We start from the raw sequence: 23,126 nt of genomic DNA, 5'->3' as shown, positions 1-23,126 counted from the left end.
TTAATCAGAATTATCCTTATGTAAGTGTCCTGGAAAAGTCTTTGTGAAGCATGAACCTCAAACCTAACATTTGAATTCAGGTAAAGTCCAATTAATGAGTATCAAAGACAGCCTTGATCAATTTACTCTTGGAGCATAAACATCAGAAACAGCAGTAGGAAAAGAGGTTCCACTGAAAAGATGAAGCAAAAGATTGAGGGAGGCCATGAAAGAGCAAAGAGCCACTGACTGCAGAGGAGTAGGGAAATGGGCAGGTCACATCAGATCATCCCGCACCATCACACCTGTGCCCTAGGAGAGATGGGAGGGGGAGGGAGCAATGTAGCCCCTACTGTTAATGAATATCATCGATTTATTTCTTCTCCTCCCCACCCCGCCACCTTTCCTTCCTTCTCCTCCTCCTCCTTCTTGGTCTAGCTAACCACCTCCTCCTCTTCCTCCCCTTTCTTCAGTGCCCCTTGTCAATTAATGGACTATTCTCAGTTACGATGACTCAAAAAGCCCAGCTAGTGCAGTGGGCAAGAACCCTGGAAATTGGACTTAGAAGAATTTGGTCCAAGTCCTAGCTCTGCCACTATATGGTGTAATTTGTTAACCACTTTTGACCACTCTGAATTCAATTTCCTTGTTTCATGGAGGAAATGAATATCTGCTACACCCACCTAAAAGAGGGAATGTGAAGATTTGAGATAGTGGATCTGAGAGCTTTTCTTTGTGTTCTTGTAATTGCTAAAGGAGTGAATAAAAGTCAGATGAAAACTGCACAATTCTCTAGTGGTGGGACTGTGATTAGGTGTAGGCCTTTTAGAAAACAAAAAAATTTTTTTAAGTTCATTCCCTTTGACCATTTCTGTAAATCATCTTAATAGACTTAAATGTTAAAACATTATAGGTACAAAAATATCCATTTGAGTGCTGTTTATGATAGAAAATACTTCAACATTAAAGTCAATAGTAGACTATGTAATATATGGCACAGGCACTTGGCATCCATAAACCATGTGTTTCAAAGAGAACATTATAATATGGGGAAATGTTAATGACATAAAGTTAAGTGAAAAACACAGACTGTAAAGTTATGTAATTCCAACTATTTAAAAATCTATTTGTTAAAAAGAACTGAAAGAAAAGAAAATAGGTTGATGGAATCTTTGTTTAGCTGGTAGGGGTTTTTTTTAGACGTATTTTTAAAAATCATTGTTCTAGATTGGTTCAAGGTGGCAGAGTAGAAGGACATGCGCTCACTCCCTCTTGCAAGAACACTGGAATCACAACTAACTGCTGAACAATCATTGACAGGAAGGCACAGGAACTCACCAAAAGAGATACCCCACACCCAGAGACAAAGGAGAAGCCTCAATGAGATGGAAGTAGGGGTGCAATCACAATAAAATCAAATCCCATAACCACTAGTGGGTGACTCACAAACCAGAGAACAATTATACCACAGAAGTCCACCCACTGGAGTGAAGGTTCTGAGCCCCACGTCAGGCTTCCCAACCTGGGGGTCCAGCAACGGGAGGAGGAATTCCCAGAGAATCAGACTTTGAAGGCTAGTGGGATTTGACTGTAGGACTTTGACAGGACTGGGGGAAACAGAGACTCCACTCTTGGAGGACACACACAAAGTAGTGTGCACATCAAGACCTAGAGGGAAGGAACAGTGACCCCACAGGAGACTGAACCAGACCTACCTGCTAGTGTTAGAGGGTCTCCTGCAGAAGTGGGGGGTGGCTGTGGCTCACTGTGGGGACAAGGACACTGGAAGCAGAAGTTCTGGGAAGTACTCCTTGGCATGAGCCCTCCCGGAGTCCACCATTAGCCCCACCAAACAGCCTATAGCCACCAGTGCTCAGCTGCTCAGGCCAAACAACCAACAGGGAGGGAACTCAGCCCCACCCATCAGCAGACAAGCGGATTAAAGTTGTACTGAGCTCTGCCCACCAGAGCAACACCCAGCTCTGCCCACCACCAGTGCCTCCCATCAGGAAGCTTACACAGGCCTCTTAGATAGCCTCATCCACCAGAGGACAGACAGCAAAAGCAAGAAGAACTACAATCCTGCAGCCTGTGGAAAGAAAACCACATTCACAGAATGATAGACAAAATGAAAAGGCAGAGGATTATGTATCAGATGAAGGAAAATGATAAAACCCCAGAGAAACATCTAAATGAAGTGGAGATAGGCAACCTTCCAGAAAAAGAATTCAGAAAAATGATAGTGAAGACGATACAGGACCTTGAAAAAAGAATGGAGGCAAAGATCGAGAAGATGCAAGAAATGTTTAACAAAGACCTAGAAGAATTAAAGAACAAACAAACAGAGAAGAACAATACAATAACTTAAATGAAAAATACACTAGAAGGAATCAATAGCAGAATAACTGAGAAGTGACCTGGAAGACAGAGTGGTGGAATTCACTGCTGCAGAACAGAATAAAGAAAAAAGAATGAAAAGAAATGAAGACAGCCTAAGCAACCTCTGGGACAACATTAAACACACCAACATTCACATTATAGGGGTCCCAGAAGGAGAAGAGAGAGAGATAGGACCCAAGAAAATGTTTGAAGATATTATAGTTGAAAATTCCCTACCATGGGAAAGGAAATAGCCACCCAAGTCCAGGAAGTGCAGAGAGTCCCAGGCAGGATAAACCCAAGGAGAAACATGCCAAGACACATAGTAATCAAACTGACAAAAATTAAAGACAAAGAAAAATTGTTAAAAGCAACAAGGGAAAAATGACAAATAACATATAAAGGAACTCCCATAAGATTAACAGCTGATTTCTCAGCAGAAATTCTACAAGCCAGAGGGAGTGGCACGATATATTTAAAGTGATGAAAGGAGAGAACCTACAACCAAGATTACTCTACCCAGCAAGGATCTCATTCAGATTTGACAGAGAAATCAAAGGCTTTACAGACAAGCAAAAGCTAAGAGAATTCAGCACCAGTGAACCATCTCTACAACAAATGCTAAAGGAACTTCTCTAAGTGGGAAACACAAGAGAAGAAAAGGACCTACAAAAACAAATACAAAACAATTGAGAAAATGGTAATAGGAACATACATATTGATAATTAACTTAAATGTGAATGGATTAAATGCTCCAACCAAAAGACATAGGCTCGCTGAATGGATACAAAAACAAGACCTATATATATGCTGTTTACAGACAACCACTTCAGACCTAAGGACACATACAGACTGAAAGTGAGGGGATGGAAAAAGATATTCCATGCAAATGGAAATCAAAAGAAAGCCGGAGTAGCAATACTCATATCAGATAAAGTAGACTTTAAAATAAAGAATGTTACAAGAGACAAGGAAGGACACTACATAACGATCAAGGGATCAATCCAAGAAGACGATATAACAATTATAAATATATATGCACCCAACATAGAAGCACCTCAATATATAAGGCAAATGCTAACAGCTGTAAAAGAGGAAATCAACAGCAACACAATAATAGTGGGGCACTTTAACACCTCACTTACACCAATGGACATATCATGCAGACAGAAAATTAATAAGCATGGACTTGAGGACACGGGGAGGAGGAAGGGTAAGCTGGGACGAAGTGAGAGAGGGGCATTGACATATATACACTACCAAATGTAAAACAGATAGCTAGTGCTAAGCAACCACATAGCACAGGGAGACCAGCTCAGTGCTTTGTGACCACCTAGAGGGGTGGGATAGGGAGGGTGGGAGGGAGACGCAAGAGGGAGGGGATATGGGGATATATGTGTACGTACAGCTGATTCACTTTGTTATACAGCAGAAACTAACACAACATTTTGAAGCAATTATACTTCAATAAAGATGTTTAAAAAAAGAAAATTAATAAGGAAACAGAAGCTTTAAAAGACACCAAAGACCAGATTGATTTAATTGATAATTATCGGACATTCCATCCAAAAACAGCATATTACACTTTCTTCTCAAATGCACACGGAACATTCTCGAGGATAGATCACATCTTGGGTAACAAATCAAGCCTCGGGAAATTTAAGAAAACTGAAATTATATCAAGCGTCTTTTCCGACCACAACACTATGAGATTAGAAATAAATTACACGGAAAAAAACATAAAAAGCACAAGCACATGGAAGCTAAACAATACGTTACTAAATAACCAAGAGATCACTGAAGAAATCAAAGAGGAAATCAAAAAATACCTAGAGACAAGTGACAATGAAAACACGGTGACCCAAAACCTATGGGGTGCAGCAAAAGCAGTCCTATGAGAGAAATTTTTGGCAATACAATCCTACCTCAAGAAACAAGAAAAATCGCAAATAAATAATCTAACCTTACACCTAAAGGAACTAGAGAAAGAAGAACAAACAAAACCCAAAGTTAGCAGAGGGAAAGAAATCATAAAGGTCAGAGCAGAAAAAAAAAATAGAAACAAAGAAAACAATAGCAAAGATCAATAAAACTAAAAGCTGGTTCTTTGAGAAGATAAACAAAATTGATAAACCTTTAGCTAGACTCATCAAGAAAAATAGGGAGATGACTTAAATCGATAAAGTTAGCAATGAAAAAGGAGAAGTTACAACGGACACCTCAGAAATACAAAGCATCATAAGAGACTACTACAAGCAACTCTATGCCAATAAAATGGACAACCTGGAAGAAATGGACAAATTCTTAGAGAGGTATAACCTTCCAAGACTGAACCAGGAAGAAACAGAAAATATGAACAAACCAATCACAAGTAATCAGATTGAAATGGGATGAAAAATCTTCCAACAAACAAAAGTCCAGGACCAGATGACTTCACAGGTGAATTCTATCAAACATTTAGAGAAGAGCTAACACCCATCCTTCTCAAACTCTTCCAAAAAATTGCAGAAGAAGGAACACTCCCAAACTCATTCTACGAGGCCACCATCACCCTGATTCCAAAACCAGACAAAGATACTACAAAAAAAGAAAGTTACAGACCAATATCACTGATGAATATAGATGCAAAAATCCTCAACAAAATACTGGCGAACAGAATCCAACAACACATTAAAAGGATCATACACCATGATCAAGTGAGATTTATCCCAGGGATGCAAGGATTCTTCAATATACAAAATGTCAATCAGTGTGATACACCATATTAACAAATTGGAGAATAAAAACCATATGATCATCTCAGTAGATGCAGAAAAAGCTTTTGACAACATTCAACACCCATTTATGATAAAAACTCTCCAGAAAGAGGGCATAGAGGGAACCTACCTCAACACAATAAAGGCCATATACGACAAACCCACAGCAAACATCATTCTCAATGGTGAAAAACTGAAAGCATTTACTCTAAGATCAGGAACAAGACAAGGATGTCCACTCTCGCCACTGTTATTCAGCATAGGTTTGGAAGTCCTAGCCATGGCAATCAGAGAAGAAAAAGAAATAAAAGGAATGCAAATTGGAAAAGAAGTAAAACTGTCACTGTTTGCAGATGACATGATACTGTACATAGATAATCCTAAGGATGCCACCAGAAAACTACTAGAGCTAATCAATGAATTTGGTAAAGTTGCAGGATACAAAATTAATGCACAGAGGGACTTCCCTGGTGGCGCAGTGGTTAAGAATCTACCTGCCAATGCAGGGGACACAGGTTCGAGCCCTAGTCCAGGAAGATCCCACATGCCGTGGAGCAATTAAGCCCGTGTGCCACAAATACTGAGCATGCACTCTAGAGCCTGCAAGCCACAACTACTGAGCCCGCATGCCACAACTAGTGAAGCCTGCGTACCTCGAGCCCGTGCTCTGCAACAAGAGAAGCCACCACAATGAGAAGCCTACGCCCCGCAGCAAAGAGTAGCCTTCACTCGCTGCAGCTAGAGAAACGCCATGCAAAGCAACAAAGACCCCATCGCAGCCAAATAAATAAATAAATAAATAAAAATTAATGCACAGAAATATCTTGCATTCCTATACACTAACAACGAAAGATCAGACAGAGAAATTAAGGAAACAATCCCATTCACCACTGCAACATAAAGAATAAAATACCTAGGGAAACAAAAGACCTGTCTGCAGGAAACTATAAGACACTGATGAAAGAAATTAAAGCTGATACAAACAGATAGAGAGATATACCATGTTCTTGGATTGGAAGAATCAATATTGTAAAAATGACTCTACTACCCAAAGCAATCTACAGATTCAGTGCAATCCCTAACAAATTACCAATGGCATTTTTTACAGAACTAGAACCAAAAATCTTAAAATCTGTGTGGACACACAAAGACCCCAAATAGCCAAAGTAATCTTGAGGTAAAAAAACAGAGCTGGAGGAATCAGACTCCCTGACTTCAGACTATACTACAAAGCTTCAGTAATCAAGACAATATGGTACTGGCACAAAAACAGAAATATAGATCTATGGAACAGGATAGAAAGCCCAGAAATAAACCCACGCACATATGGTCAACTAATCCATGACAAAGGGGGCAAGGATATACAATGGAGAAAAGACAGTCTCTTCAATAAGTAGTGCTGGGAAAACTGGACAGCTACATGTAAAAGAATGAAATTAGAACACTCCCTAACACCATACACAAAAATAAACTCCAAATGGATTAGAGACCTAAATGTAAGACTGGACACTATAAAACCCTTAGAGGAAAACATAGGAAGAACACTCTTTGACATAAATCACAGCAGGATCTGTTTTGATCCACCTCCTACAGTAATGGAAATAAAAACAAAAATAAACAAATGGGACGTAATGAAACTTCAAAGCTTTTGCACAACAAAGGAAACCATTAACAAGATGAAAAGACAATCCTCAGAATGGTAGAAAATATTTGCCGACAAATCAATGGACAAAGGATTAATCTCCAAAATATATAAACAGCTCATGCAGCTCAATATTAAAAAAAAACAAACAACCCAATCCAAAAATGGGCAGAAGACCTAAAGAGACATTTCTCCAAAGAAGACATACAGGTGGTCAAGAGGCACATGAAAATCTGCTCAACATCACTAATTATTAGAGAAATGCAAATCAAAACTGCAATGAGGTATCACATTACACCAGTTAGAATGGGCATCATTAGAAAATCTACAAACAGCAAATGCTGGAGAGGGTGTGGAGAAAAGGGAACCCTCTTGCCCTGTTGGTGGGAATGTAAATTGATACAGCCACTATGGAGAACAGTGTGGAGGTTCCTTAAAAAACTAAAAATAGAATTACCATATGACCCAGCAATCCCACTACTGGGCATATACCCAGAGAAAGCCATAATTCAAACAGACACATGCGCCCCAATGTTCATTGCAGCACTATTTACAATAGTCAGGTCATGGAAGCAACCTAAATGCCCACTGACAGACGAATGGATAAAGAAGATGTGGTACATATGTTCAATGGAATATTACTCAACCATAAAAGGAATGAAACTGGGTCATTTGTAGAAACGTGGATGGATCTAGAGACTGTCATACAGAGTGAAGTAAGTCAGAAAGAGAAAAACAACTATCGTATATTAATGCATATATGTGGAATCTAGAAAAATGGTACAGATGAACCAGTTTGCAAGGCAGAAATAGAGACACAGATGTAGAGAACAAACGTATGGACACTAAGGCGGGACAGCTGGGGTCAGTGGGGGAGTGGTGGTGGTGGGATGAATTGGGAGATTGAGATTGACATATATACACTAATATATATAAAATAGGTAACTAATAAGAACCTGCTGTATTAAAATAAATTTAATTTAAAAAATAAAAATCTTTGTTCTTATTTATATTTTTCCAATTTTAAATAATGAACATGAGCCATTTTTATAATTAACATATATATTAAGATAAATAATACTGACATAAAATTTTCCTAGTAGCATTCCAGAAACGATTATTTCATAATATTTTATTATGAAATAACAAAAATCTTAATAATATGAAATATTGAATAATGGTTGTTTTCAAGAAGTGATATAAGATAGTATTGTTAGTTTTGTTGAGTTATTTCATGATTTGATAAAATGAGAATTAGTGAGGTTCATCTATAAATGAAGATGTTAAAGAGTGAACTGAATCGTAATGAATTCTGAACACCCAGCAGTATTGTCAGTAAAATTGTATTTATCTCTAGGGACCAGAAGAGTCAAATAACCATGTTTGCATTAGATTTAGTTTGGGAACCTTTATATCTTGTTAAGGTGGAAATGACTGTTCATGATGTACACATTCTAAATTGTTTCAGAGAACAAGCACAGCTTTTGTTCCTATTGGGACCTCTGACATTTCTCTAGCCAAAGGTGTAAAGTTTATGTTAGGAAAATAAGGAGAAATATCACCAGAGGAAACTCAATTGTTTTTCCTAAAGTTAGAAATACTTTTACCTTTACATCCCCAAACATTTCTGGTAGGTTGTGTGTTTTTGTTCCTAAATCCAAGTGATAGAGAACATCTTCATCCATAGAGTCCAGGTAAGGATTTTTAACATGAACAAAACCTTTTCTGAAAAAAATAATACAAAGAAGGTCTAAAGGAATTTGGAGGGATACCGCACAAAAGGGAAATATCAGTCTACACCTATGATAACCACTAGCCCAAATATTGGACAAAAACCTTCATTTAGGATTAATTGATTTGTAAGGAAGCAATGTGGTATAATAATGAATAAAATGGCTAATATTTGTTGTGCACTTACTATGTACCAGGCATAGCATTAGCATGAAAATTCTACAATGTCATAAAAACTGCATATAATAAACACATTACCTCGTTTAATCCCATGACCATTCTATTAGGTAAGTAATACTAATAATTCATAAGAAGCCAAGGCTTACAGAAGTTGAGAAACTTGTGCAAGATTATACAACAGTAGATTACAGAACAGTCATTTCTACCCAATTCTGTCCAGCCCTGGTGGCTATTTTCTTTCTTCGAAAGAGAGGCTGTGTAACATAAGCTACTGGGCTCTGGAATCAGACTGCCTGGATTCCCCTGCCAGTTCAACCATACATATACTAATTGTGCAACCTTGGGTATATTATTTTATCTTTGATGTTTGGCTTACTCATCTGTAAGATTGGTATAGTGAAAATAATAACTGCTTTGCAAGATTGCCTAAGGCCTGAATGAGATAATGTAACACAGCTGATGTACAATGAACATAGAATAACTAACTCTCATTCTTATACTTCCCAACATGGAGGACCTGACAGGCACTCGCTTTAGAGAGACTGACATGAAAATGTAGGGTGTGGCAAAGAACGCAATGTGTTCATCAAACCCCAATTCTTTTTCCTCCTGGGCACGTTGCTAGACCACATTCCCAGCTTCTCTTGCAGTAAAGTGAGGTCATATGACTGAGTTCTGGCCATTGGAATGTGGGTGGGAGTGATGTGTCTACTCCTAGGCCTGGCTCCTAAAAAACCAGTATCTCCCTCAAATTTGTTTCTCTTCCTCTCTCTCTCAATGGATGTGCAGAGTAGACACCAGTCCTTTACTCCATCAGCCTGTTTTGGACTAAGCAAGAAGCCACTGACATTTTAAACAGCATTAGCCTGCTGACCAATAAGAGGTTCTTTGTTAACATACTATGAAATGATCTTTTTTCATTAGAAGATCTAAATGAGAAGTAAGTGAAGCAGGATGATGGGGTCAAAACAGAAAGCTGAGTAGGATCCTGGAGAGACTGAATGTAGGTATAATAGGGGAAAAGGAAGAATAAACAGGCACAGAGTTCTAGAGAAACAGGATTTAGAGCTTATAAAAAAGAAATGCTCAAGAAAAAGCATGAAGGAAAAGAAGTGAGACTAAAGAGCTTGGAGAAAGGGGAAGTGATAAAGTGAAAGACCTAATTTTAGTAATCATGTGAAACCATAAGAGTACAAAATTATTGTAATAAGGAAAGTAAGACTTAAAAACAGAAGGTAAGGTAAGAATGAGGACACTTCAATGTAGAAACTCTATTTTCCAGCAGCCTCCTTCTACCAGATGCCCAGAAGAGAATGTGGAGATATTACTAAGAAGCCAATGGAAAGACAAGCTTACCAGAAAGAAAGGACTACAACTAGAAGGTCTTAAAGCCATTCTTTTTTAAAAAATTCATTTTGTTGTAGTATAGTTGATTTACAATGTTGTGTTAATTTCTGCTGTACAGCAAGGTAATTCATTTATACATATACATACATTCTTTTTCATATTCTTTTCCATTATGGTTTATCCCAGGATCCTGAATATAGTTCCCTGTGCTGTACAGTAGGACCTTGTTTATCCATTCTATATATACTAGTTTGCATCTGCTAATCCCAAACTCATAATCCATCCCTCCCCCGTCCCCTCTCCCCATTGGCGACCACAAATCTGTTCTTTATGTCTGTGAGTCTGTTTCTGTTTCGTAGATAAGTTCATTTGTGTCATATTTTAGATTCCACATATAAGTGGTATCATATGGTATTTGTCTTAAAGCCATTCTTTTTTTTTTTTTTTAAGTCGTAGGACTCCGGAGATGGACAGGGGCCTGGGGGTCTCTAGGTCCACCTGCTCACCTTTTATTTATTTATTTATTTAAGATGTTAGGGGTAGGAGTTTATTAATTTATTTATTTATTTTTGCTGTGTTGGGTCTTTGTTCCTGTGCGAGGGCTTTCTCTAGTTGTGGCAAGCGGGGGCCACTCTTCATCGCGGTGTGCGGGCCTCTCACTATCGCGGCCTCTCTTGTTGCGGAGCACAGGCTCCAGACGCGCAGGCTCAGTAGTTGTGGCTCACGGGCCTAGTTGCTCCGCAGCATGTGGGATCTTCCCAGACCAGGGCTCGAACCTGTGTCCCCTGCATTAGCAGGCAGATTCTTAACCACTGCGCCACCAGGGAAGCCCCTTAAAGCCATTCTTGATGTCAGCCCATCACTCCATTACCCAGTGCAGTTCAGTGGTTACCCGTTCGCTCCCACTCATCTTGGGTGTGACATCCCAGCACACCCTGGCCATATCAGCCATTCTGGTGATGCCGTGGCTGCCAGCCCTCCTGCCCTTTCCCCTACTGCATGAACACTGCCTCATACCACAGTGGATCCAGCCATCTTTACCAAGAACCATCTGGAACTTCTCTGCTCTACAGTCCTCCCATTTCCCTTCAAATACCTTAAAACATCTTAACAAAAACCTTGTATGTTTCTGTATCTCCAATGGTCCTCAACCTGATTGTGCATTAAGATCACCAGGGGCTTTTGAAGAAAACACTGTTGCTCAGGCCCCAATTAATTTAGACTCTGAAATTATTTTTAAATCTTCCTGGATGATCTGATGTGCAGCCAAAGTTAAGAACCCCTGCTTTAGGCCTTTGTTCCTGAAACATCCTTCTCCTTGCCCTCAGTTTTTCACCTATTAGTATCCTACTCATTCTTCAAGGTCAAATTCAAATATCACCTCCTCTGTGAAGGCTTTTCCAAGTATCTTTCCTCTCTGGTCAGTATGAATTCCCCCTCCACTGTGCTCCTAAAGCATTTATTTGGCATTTCATAGGTTAATTTTCTGCCTTCCCAGAAAGATTTTGAATTCCCTCCTGCAAGCTGTCTCATGTATCTTTTTTAATTCCTAAATCTTTAAAAATTTTATTTGTTGAATTAACTGTTCAGAAAGTAGAACAGGAATACTATTAATTTCAAAAACATTTAGGACAACAGATTCTTAATTAGTTAGTGGATCATAGCTGGTTTCAAAAACAAAGCATTCCATGATGCACTTTCCTACATCAGAAAAAGCCTCAAAGCCTCAAAGCAGAAGGACACCTTCTTTCTTCTCTTGCTGAGGGGCAAGAAGATATTTACCCACTGTCCCTTGCTAGACAAAGTGTGGTCAGTGAACCAGGAGCATCAGCAGCATCGCCTGGACAGCTTGTTAGAAATGCAAAATCTCAGTCCCTACCCTAGACATATTGAATTACAATCTGAATTTTGACTAACTCTTACGTGATTCCCATGCACATTAAAGTTTGAGAAACACTGCCATACACTTTATCTTCCAGTTTCTATTATGCTTTTGGTTTTACTCTGCCAAAACTGCTTTCACTATCTGGAGGTTTTTCCTTTGGATTCCCAGCTGAATCTGTGAATCATCACTCTATGAAAGAGTGTCATTCATCTACTCCAGTGAGTCAAACTCTAACTACATATCAGAGTCACCCGTGGTGCTTAGTACTGATACCTGGGCCCAACTCTGAGAAATTCTGATTCGGTTGGCCGAGGAGATCTGGGACTTTGTATTTTTTAAATCACTGATCTACTCCACCTCTCCTATCTTCAAGAAGAAATTCTCAGACTGGGATAACCATTCATTATATTCTCTTGTGTTAATTATAATACTTCTCTTAATTCATTCTTTAGTTCTCTTTGATGTCTGTCCCAATGTCTAATGATCTCTTGGTCCAAAAATTGGGGCAGGGAGACGTCTATAGAAGATTTTTATTCCATTAGGCTCATCAAGAAGCACTTCTAAGATGATCACTCTGTCAGTGACCAAAGGAAGGACCAATTTGGGGTATCATGCCAAATTTAACCCAGTATGAATCAGACAATTGCAATACTTCAGTCTTTCCAAGATACATAATTTTTATTAAATAGACTTGCATTTACTGTTTTCTCCTCTATCTTGTTTTTCAGTTTTTCCCAAAAACATAAGCCAAAGATGCAGTTGGAAATAAAGTCTTTTAGCAAACTATGACATGCTATATAGCATGGTCAGTATTAAATATTGGTAACCAAAGTAAAGTGATGGGTGAGCAGTCTTTCCATTTTACCATTACCTTCATCTTCATAAGTTTCCTTTTCCCTCTCCTTGGCTTCCCTGAAGAAATGAACACAGTGGGAGGCTACCTCTGTTTGGAATGGGTAAGTGGAGCATTTTCTGAAATGCTGTCCTGATGGAGCCTTTAAGCCAGACATTTAGAAGGAACTTGAAAAAATTCCTTAAGCCTCATGAAGATTAATGCTCTATTATGCTCTGTGAACCTGGGGCAGGAATTGGAGCTAAATTTGCAGACAGCTTTGGCAGATTTATGTCTACCCCTGAGATGAATAACCTACACGGTATTTTAGAAGTGCATTCTATGTAAAGTCCACCACAAAGCACGTGAAATCACTTCATAATAAGCTGCAACACAGTTACATCTCCCTTAGACACTGGGAGGCCCCTTTAATTATTTCTCAGATACCACCCACGGTCCTGGGATTAAAGACTGAACTCCAGGCTGAATTCCAGGCTGAACTGTGAATTCGTTCATTCATGCATGTTGGTTCAACTTTTGCATGTTTTTTGTGACTTGTTTTGCCCCACTTTCTTTTTTCTTTAATTGAGATGTGATTGACATATTGCCCCCACCTTTTTTTTTTTTTTTTTTGCGGTACACGTACTTCTCACTGTTGTGGCCTCTCCCGTTGCGGAGCACAGGCTCCGGACGCACAGGCTCAGCAGCCATGGCTCATGGGCCCAGCCGCTCTGTGGCATGTGGGATCTTCCCGGACTGGGGCACGAACCCGTGTCCCCTGCTTCGGCAGGTGGACTCTCAACCACTGTGCCACCAGGGAAGCCCTGCCCCACTTTCTTAGATGAGCTAACCCCTTCCAAGAACTGAGAAATGAAAATGCCATTGAGAAGAAAATTGGCATTGTTTTTATTTCGTTTTGTATTCTGAGCTGTGTTCCAACTATATGATCTCTAAACTTAAGAAACTTACATAACTGTAGAAATCCATCTTCTGAATATTTAATATAAAATCCAAAGAACCTCCCATCTCATCAAAACCAATAAAAGATCAAAATTACTCACCCAACATATGTATTCCTCTCAGATCTCATGGATGTATTGGAAGCAGGAAAACTCGAAGTCATACTTTGTATTATGAGGATAGTCACTCTTAAGTTGATATCAGGAAAGAAAAATATTGTGATTTACTATTAAATTATAGATCAAACTATGGTAGAATGACAATTTAAAATGCCACTGTCCCTTAAAACTTGTTTTCTTCCGAAATTGCTAATGGAACTTTTCCCTTAGCATTCTAAACTCCTTCATTAATTCAAAAATATTCTCCCTGACATGGCCTTTTAAACTACAGCCCAGCTCTCAGAGCAACACTTCCCCAAGAAGATAGGTTCCCTTTGAAGGTGTGGCATCCTACCTCTTTAATAGGATAGGTTGGTTAGCTTGTTAACTGTTGACCAGCACACCTTTCGCTTACATCTGGCCTTGGTCCAGCATGGGTCTGGGGTAACACACAGACTTATTTACTTTTAGACTACTGTATATGGTTGCAAGTCCTCCATTGATTTCCATAACAAATCCACCAGGTTGTCTCAGAATGTGTCCAGTACACGTGAGAACTTTCAGTTCCCAAACATTTCATTTTCTCACCTCATCCTACCTCTTATCAACTTGTTTTCATTCTTTGTGATCACAAGTGAGAAAAACACACAAAGTCGGGACCTCAGAACACCCCTTCATCTGACCTTTGCCCATTCAAATTCACACAGAAGTTCTGATAATTAAACAAAGCCTGTTTCCCAGGACCTCTTTATTTAGCTAAACCCGAGGCTGCCTGTAAAATCCAATGAAGCAGCTGTCCAAAGTCAATCCAGGTAGAATAACAAAATACAGACTAGTATTTTCAGAAAACAGGGTACCTCTGTTAAGAAATCCATGAATTTACTATGTTTGCTGCTACTTCTCATTTATACTTCTGGGGACAGAAAATCTAAAAGACTTTAGAGGAACTTTATCCTGTTTCCCTTTTGGCTCAGCTCCGATGGCAATCAGCTGAAGTTCCATGATGGTGAGAGCATTAGGAATATTAGTCTCATGACTTTCAAGCACATCAGAGCTTAAAATGTCCATAAATGCCCAAACAGCAGCAGACACAAGGCATTTCATAATGTGCATGGATTTCTCTGTAAGAATGTGTGTAACAGTGAAGAATCAAATGCCCACATCTTACTAGGGAGCTCCATCTTAAGAAATACTCCTCTTCCTGGTGATAGTCGTTGTAGACAAACCCCTCGGATTCCATGCTGGCCTCCTTTGGTCCATCTTGGTCAGCTAGCAAAGTTTACAGATTGAGAAGGAAAGAGAATAAGTAGGGAACCAGTGTAGCAGCCTAAATCTTGCCACTGCCACCACCAAATGGACATTTGGCACTTTGCCCTAGGCATCCAAAAATCGCCAAGGAAACTGATCTTGGTGAAGGTAATGACAACTTTGAGGCAAAATAAGCCTGCACATGTGTGTTGCTTGTAACTTGGGATGGTAGTTCCTGTTTGTAGTTTATAATAATACATATTTTCTCTGACCTCATGACCCACCTCAGAGCGGTGTACCTGCTGCTCTTTCCCAACGCCCACTGAGAGTTTTCAGGCTCAGCATGCCCACTTACCACTGCTGGGGCCTTCCCACTTGTATTTGGTATTCCATGCTCTATCTCTCAATTTATTGTTGGGTATAATGAGGATGACCCCCACCAAATTCCAGTCTAGCATTTACCTCTGGCTCTGACAGGTGAAAATATTAGCTAATTAGATAAGTGCTAGATGATTAATTACTCCAGCAAATTAATTAGACTAATTAACGTGTTGGTTTCCAATACAAATTCTGTCAGCCAATGGTCTCTTTTTTTTAGTTGAAGTATAGTAGATTTACAATGTTGTGTTAGTTTCTGGTGTACAGTAAAGCGATTCAGTTACACATATATATGTATATATATTCTTTCTCATATCCTCTTGGGTTATGGTTTATTACAAGGTTCCTTGTGCTATACAGTAGGACTTTGTTGTCTATCTATTTCATATACAGTAGTTTGTATCTGCTAATCCCAAACTCCTAATTTATCCTTTCCCACCCCCTTTCTGCTGGGATAACCATAAGTTTGTTTTGTGTGTCTGTCAGCCAGTGATCTTCATCACTGACAGTGCCAGGTAATGCCAGCAAAGATTTATGGACCCCATATACCAGCTTCCCGGGACATTATGTAAGTGGTCATCATCTGGGTGAAATGCAGAATAGTCTTGTACAATCTATGGAAGCAGAGTGTTAATTCATGTTTTCTGAGTAGTCTTCTTTTCCCTAGTTTTCAGTCTTTTTAAGACTCAATCCTACTCTTATGATAGATTGTTCCTCGATAATTGTTTTTAATTATCCATATTGCAAAAGGCTAGTCACCTGAACAGAATGGGAAAAGTTTTCATTTTTAGAAAGCATGCACAAGGCAAACTCACGCCATCACTGGGCGTTTTGTGAACAAAGGCCACGTGCCAGGAAGAGCCCATGACTCAGCAGCACAGCTTTGAGATTAGCAGAGGCTGCATCAGTTCCACCAAATCCATGCCCCACAGTGTCTGGCCTGGGACAAAACATTTCACTTCCCACTGTCGTCCTCCACAGTGCCAACAATTTCTTATTCTCGCTCTCATGAAAATTTTCGCTCTGCTTTAATTTTGCCCCTGAACCTCTAATGTTGGAGAAAAGAAATCAGAGTCCTGGCGTGCAACTGGGTAGCATTTGGATCTCTCCCCAGTTGACATGTTTTCTGCTGAATCTGTGCTATTTACTCATGTAGACTTAGGACCATACCCTCCCCCTAAAACAGTGCTCCTATCACGCTGGGGAGGGACATAACTAGGAATTTGGGGCTCTTAGAACCTTGCTGTAAAGCCTGGGTAACTACCGAGTATCAGACAGTGAGCCAAATTCTTTTTTAAAAAAATAAATTTATTTATTTATTTATTCATTCATTCATTCATTTATTTTTGGCTGTGTCAGGTCTTTGTTGCTGCGAGCGGGGGCTACTCTTTGTTTGCAGTATGTGGGCTTCTCATTGCGGTGGCTTCTTGTTGCAGAGCACGGACTCTAGGCGCGCGGGCTTCAGTAGTTGTGGCTCGCAGGCTCTAGAGCTCAGGCTCAGTAGTTGTGGTGCAGGGACTTAGTTGCTCCACGGCATGTGGGATCTTCCCAGACCAGGGCTGTAACCCATGTCCCCTGCATTGGCAGGTGGATTCTTAACCACTGTGCCACCAGGGAAGTCCCCACTGAGCCAAATTCTGAGAACACAAAGAGGATGAAATGGATGGTGTCTTCCCTAAAGGAATTTACACTCTAGTGGGGAAGAGAGATGGGTGGTAAATATGACGGGTGCTTTGAGAACTCAAAGGAGAGGCCCTGAATCCAGGCTGGAGGAAGGGGGGTGGGGCGTTTCTAGGAGGATGTGATGCCTAGGCTGAGTCCTGAAGAAAGATGAGGTCCCCAAAAATATTGCTGAAGGTGGAGGTAGGGTGAATATGAGAAGCCTGTGCTCCCTGCCCATGGAACAGTGTGCAAAATGCGCAGAAGTGACAGAAAAAGCATCACATTGAGAGAGCTATTAGTAACACTGTGTGGCTTTACTTCTGTGTATTTGCACCAGAACATCTCAGACAGGGCCTTTGGTGGCTTTCAGTTTTTGAGATTCTGGTATTTTGAAAAATAGAGAAAGGCCAAAACAGACTTACAGTAATTGTAATATATTTTAAATGTTGACATTGAATGAACTGGCATCTTAACTCTTTTAATAAATGATAGTCAAGTTGTGCTATTCACAAGATATTGCAGGGCTATTAAAACATTTCTTAATTCATCACACACTATAAGTTTAATGGAACACAGTTTAAAAGTACCTTATGTTCTTCCCTTTCTTTCAGTGTAATCAGTGAATTATGGGTATATGCATATAAAGTCTAATTTTAGACCGAAGGCCCCCCTGGACCCACCGGGCTGGGCCTGCCTCCCAGAGGCCATGCTGTGCTGCCCTGTTCCATCCTCCCAGACAATCCCTTCTGCTGTGGCCCAGGATCTCTGCTCTTAGGGAGCCTCTCCATGAGGTACCCACTGAAGGTCACATCCATCCACCTCAGGCTGCAGCAAGCACCTTCGCCCAAGAAACAATCACACACAGCCCAGCACCAACCTCACAGCCTGGTGGAGATAGGGGTGAGAATGCACCGCAAAGTCCCCACATCCACTCCCTTCTTTTTTCCCTCTTTCTGTGCAGGTCTCTCAGGGTGGGGATGGGGTAACAAAGAGTCCCTACCTCTGCCACAGCAGACCCCCAACTCCACCATTTGGCCCATATGGCACCATCGATGGCTTGAAAGAACTCAAAAATGACTTGTTATCCATTCAGATGCTAAGCAGTTTTTTTTCTTTTATTCATTCAGCAAATATTTACTGAGTATACACTATGCTCCAAGAAGTCTAGGAAGTGCTGGAGATACCGGTGTGAGTAGGATAGTTCTGGCTTCTGTGATTTCTTCCACAAACAGATTGACATTCCATGAATAGAGAAGATGCAAGTTATCACCCGTCTCATACTACCTTCCTAAACGTTGTAACACATGTATTAAGTGTATCTGCAACATTCTATTCTTTATGCCTAATAACTAAAACTTACTGAATCTTTGGCTCTTTCCTTAAGTATTTACTTTCCTTTTTTTTTTTTGCGGTACGTGGGCCTCTCACTGTCGTGGCCTCTCCCATTGCGGAGCACAGGCTCCGGACGCGCAGGCTCAGCGGCCATGGCTCACGGGCCCAGCCACTCCGCGGCATGTGGGATCTTCCCGGCCCGGGGCACGAACCCGCGTCCTCTGCATTGGCAGGCAGATTCTTAACCACTGCGCCACCAGGGAAGCCCATGTGTTTACTTTCTAATACGTAGATTGTAATTGCCTCAAATCTTTTTTGGAAGAAAGGAGGTATTAAAAAATACACAACTGTTTCCTTTATAGTGTAGGTGTGTTGCCACTTGATATTTTCACACATATATGCAAAGAAAATGTACCTTATTTTCTATTAGCCATGCAGTCTTTCTCACGGTGCCCACTGTCCTAGAAGTTGGGGCAGAAGGTAGTGATTTTAAACTTGCCAGTCAATAGCGTCTTCACATCTTTGGTTAAATCGTCTCATTTATATGACCTGTAATGTTTGAGAGGCATGCTCTGTCTTTTCGATTTCCTGCCCCTGTCCACTGCTCCTATGTGAAATGACACCTACTGAATGGAGTGGGTGGGAGGGACTTACTTGATTTCTTGGCAGTGAGGAAGAGGAGAGCTCCCGGAGCCATGAGCTCAGTTCCTTGTCCTTTGGCAGGTGGCAGGTCAGGCAGTCTCCACTGTGTCCTTGTGAGGAATCTGTGGCTACTTGGGTTGGTCTATGAGTCCCTGAATGAGGCCACTGAGATGCAGCCAATCCCATCTCGTGCTAATGGAACATCATGCAGTCATCTCTGATGTCTGTGGCCTACTATTTGTCTCCAACCCCAAAGCCCGCTTCCCTTGTGGCCTCTCTGTTCAGGCCTCTGGCCTCTGACGGCCCACTAGCACCCAAGAATCTCTACATCCCTCGAGAGAGCACTCAAGAACTTTCAGGCCCCTGCCTGCCAGACCTAGGCTTGGGGAGCCACTGGTGTCTCTGGCTTTCTCTCCTGATTCTTCTCTCTCCACCATGGCTGCACTAATTCCCTCACCCCATGGTGGATGTGGGCCCAGGCTGAATGTGGAACTTCTCCTAGAGACTTGCAACCTCCCCTAGGCAACATCAAAGGATACAGGCCTCTGGCTCCGATGTTCTCAGGCTGACCTGTGCTTAGTTGGATATTTATATAGTACTCTCTCCCTTGAATTTCATCCCCAAGGGTGGATGGTGACCAAGGACCCTTGTCTGACCTTCTTGCCCCACTTCTCCTACCCGCTCATTCTTGTAACTAGAAGGTAATGTCCTCTTCGGACCTTTTCTCCCTGTCTGATGTGAAATACCCTTGTATACTGAATTGCCCCTGACTTCCAGCAATCTCCGTGTACAATATTAGCAGACCTAGTTTTCAGTATGTTAATAGAAACATAAACATTTTTCAAATCCTTGTTTTTTTTCACATTGCCTGACTAGGGACTCAAAATTCCTATTCAAAGCATCAGAATTTCCTACTCCATAGATAAACAAGGTCCTACTGTATAGCACAGGGAACTATATTCAATATTTGTAATAAACTATAATGGAAAAGAATCTGAAAAAGAATATATATTCATATATATGTGTATATAACTGAATCACTTTGCTGTATGCCAGAAACTAACACATTGTAAATCTACTATACTTCAATTTAAAAAATGAAAAAAAACAAAACAAAACAGAATTCCCTACCCCAACTCCCGTCCCCTGGCAGATAAGTAGGAAAATGGACTATGAAAATGGCCATGTACACAAAGGGAAAAAAGAGCTTAGTAATATGTTTCAAAAGTACTATATCTCCATTACGATTTTAAGCAGTAAGAATTGACTTCCTAGCGCAAATGCCAGGAACACCAGTGTTCGTGTTGTCCTTTTTTGGAGCGCTTGTCCCTCCACAATTCTGTTAAAACGTTGTACTTGGTCTGAGACTTTTCCGGGCAGGGCCATATAGAGGGGCAGCAGATGAAGCCTCTGACATGAGCAGGGCTGCTGGAAGGCTACTTGGTGGAGGCTGAACCATGCAGAGACCGTTCCCCCAGCCCCCACACAGTACTGCAGCTTCCTGTTTTCAGTCCCAGGGGATGCTAGAGTTACTGTGGTTATGTTTTCAAAGTTCAATAATTGTGCATGAGACTACAAATACAAAACAGTGATGTATTTTCCAGGACCCACAGAGCACTGACATCTGGAATCTTTATAAAGTTGAAATTCTCTCTAGGAAAATAACATCTCTTGATTTACAAAATTTTATTGATCTATTTTTCCTTCCAGAATTATATTTTCTAATATTTAAAGTATATATAGCCAGGAATTTTTCTTTAGGCAATGATTGAAAATAATAAATAGAAGAACATAGTTCATGTTGCATGGACATTTATTTTTAGGGCTTTCTGGGGGATGGGGAGGACTTGACTGGTCAACCATCCTAGATAGTGTCTGTTTTTTAGTCTCTTTGGGGTGCTACAACAAAATGCCACAGACTGGCTGGCTAATAAAAACTAACATTTATTTCTCACAGTTCTAGATGCTGGGAAGTCCAAGGTCAAGGCACCTGCAGACTGCTTCCTGGTTCATAGGCCACAGTCTTCTCTCTGTGTCTTTGCATGGTGGAAAAGGGGCAGGGAGCTCTCTGGAGTCTCTTTTATAAGGGCACTAAGCCCATTCATGAGGGCTCCACCCTTGTGACCTAGTTACCTCCTAATATCACCACCTTGGAGTTTAGTATTTCAACATATGAATTTGGGGAGATACAATTAGTCTATGACAGTCTGTCTTGAGGTGAATCCCCATGGCAGCATTATACTTATCACTCAGCAAGTGACTATCAAGTACCTGCTATGTTTGTTCATGCCTGAAATTGCATAAGAGACAAAAAGAATGGTCCTTGTTCTCAGGCTCATTCTTCTGGCAAGTCCTTCAAATGGAAAGGACTTAACTTACAACTGCCCTGCCTGCTTTGGTGGCCTTTCTTACTGGGAATACAACTCCCACAGTGTGATGAAAGCTTACATTTCCTGTTCCCCAATGGCTGATCTTAAAACCAACACCAGTGCCTCAGTGATTTAATAGCCACTCTGAGAAGCCAGCAAAGGTCAGCAGTACCCCAAGTGGCTTGATCAACAGAGGTGCTTAAGTCTGAAACCACTTGACTTCTGAATATACTTGACTTCAATTTTTAGAATGTTTCTGTTCTTAATGATGTTAGAGAAAAGGAAACGTGAGACAGAATACCAAACAAAATTCAAGAAAAGCTCTTTTATTGGAAATGAAGCATGATCTTTTGAATCAATAGCAGACAGGAATAAAATTAAAATGCTTTCTCTAAGTTCAAAATAATCACTCTTGACTCAGAATGGAAATCTGAAGGACAAGGAAAAATAATGCAAAGAATAAGAAGCAGAATGTTTGTAACAATAGTGATTAATTCAGCATTATGTCAGGCCAGACTCTGGACTATCTCTTTCAGTCCTCACAACAAGCCTCTGAAATGGGTCTTATTATTTTCCCAATTTTCAGATGAGACAGTTGAAGCCCAAAGAGGTTAAATGAGGTGCCTAAGATCCTACAATAAGTAACCTGAGACTGGAATTCACACCTAGGTCTGCCCAACTACAGAGTTGTGAGAACTCTTTCTATTCCACCACTGTTTTTCTTTTTATTATTTTATTATTTATTATTTATTATTTTATTTTATTTTTATTTTTTTGCGGTATGTGGGCCTCTCATTGTTGTGGCCTCTCCCGTTGTGAAGCACAGGCTCCGGACGCGCAGGTTCAGCAGCCATGGCTCACAGGCCCAGCCGCTCCGCGGCATGTGGGATCTTCCCAGACCAGGGCATGAACCCGTGTCCCCTGCATCGGCAGGCGGACTCTCAACCACTGCGCCACCAGGGAAGCCCTTCACCACTGTTTTTAAATTTTGGTGTCCTTTAAAGAAGACAAGAGTCCAAGGAGAATGGCATCAACAAGAGAAGGGAATTTGATATGCATCTTAAAGGTGGTGTAGGACTGGGAAGTGAAGAGCATCTCTGCAGTACCTTACCCTGCTGGTCAGAAGGGTTGTTGATTTCATGCATTTCCAGGAAAGGAAGACATAGCTAAGCCATAGCCAGTGTGAGCTCTGTGGAAAGCGCTGAAGTGAAATAGCCCCAGTAAAATGGTAGCCCAGTCCTAATGCAGATTTTAAAAATCCTCTCACTGCCAAAATTTAAGTTGACCTTTAAAATGTGCCTCAAACACACTTTAATTTACAGTTTAGCTCATCTCAGGCTTACTACTTCCCATGGTTTTACCCCCAAAGCTGAGTCCAGTTCAACACCCTGCCTGCAGCAAGTTCTGTCTGCTCCTGAGCTGTCCCTGAAAAGGGAATTAAAAGGCACAGAGCTGAGAGACTCCTAATCATTCCGATGACTTTGGACCTTGGATATTAAAGCCCGTGTTTGTTTCTCAGCACCAGATGAAAGTGCCCCAAGTGGAACATGAAGAATATTTTAAATCAGACTCGCACTTGGAAGGAAGCTCTGTGAGTTTGACAAACCTCCACATGAGAGGGGGACTATTTTCCTTGGAACACAAGGAAGGTTCAGTTCTAACCTCTCACAAAAAACCAAGGTTATTACTGCTGCAGCCCAAAGGGG

General features: G+C 40.8%; 1 protein-coding gene across 6 annotated transcripts in view; it reads right to left on the bottom strand.

Moving 5' to 3' along the window:
• UPP2 (uridine phosphorylase 2) overlaps window positions 1-14,107 on the bottom strand; it is a 45,212-nt gene extending 31,105 nt beyond the window's left edge. For 3 of the 6 annotated variants that reach the window (XR_014294836.1, XR_014294837.1, XM_082630318.1), the window contains exons 1-2: window positions 13,793-14,106; window positions 8,364-8,481 (exon numbers count right to left, since the gene is read on the bottom strand). Coding sequence is in view for 4 of the 6 variants with exons in the window: in XM_082630318.1 (XP_082486444.1) it covers window positions 8,364-8,481; window positions 13,793-13,854 (180 nt within the window). In the remaining 2 variants the exon portion in view is untranslated. Of the gene's footprint in view, window positions 1-8,363; window positions 8,482-13,792 lie in introns of all 6 variants that reach the window. The other 3 variants (XM_082630319.1, XM_082630320.1, XM_082630321.1) reach the window with 2 other exon arrangements.
• Window positions 14,108-23,126: the final 9,019 nt, after the last annotated feature.

The sequence above is a fragment of the Mesoplodon mirus genome (genome assembly GCF_964341445.2).
Source record: "Mesoplodon mirus genome assembly, chromosome: 8".
NCBI lineage: Eukaryota > Metazoa > Chordata > Mammalia > Artiodactyla > Ziphiidae > Mesoplodon > Mesoplodon mirus.
Note: the sequence above shows the minus strand (reverse complement) of the source record. Positions and strands in the feature narration are given on the sequence as shown.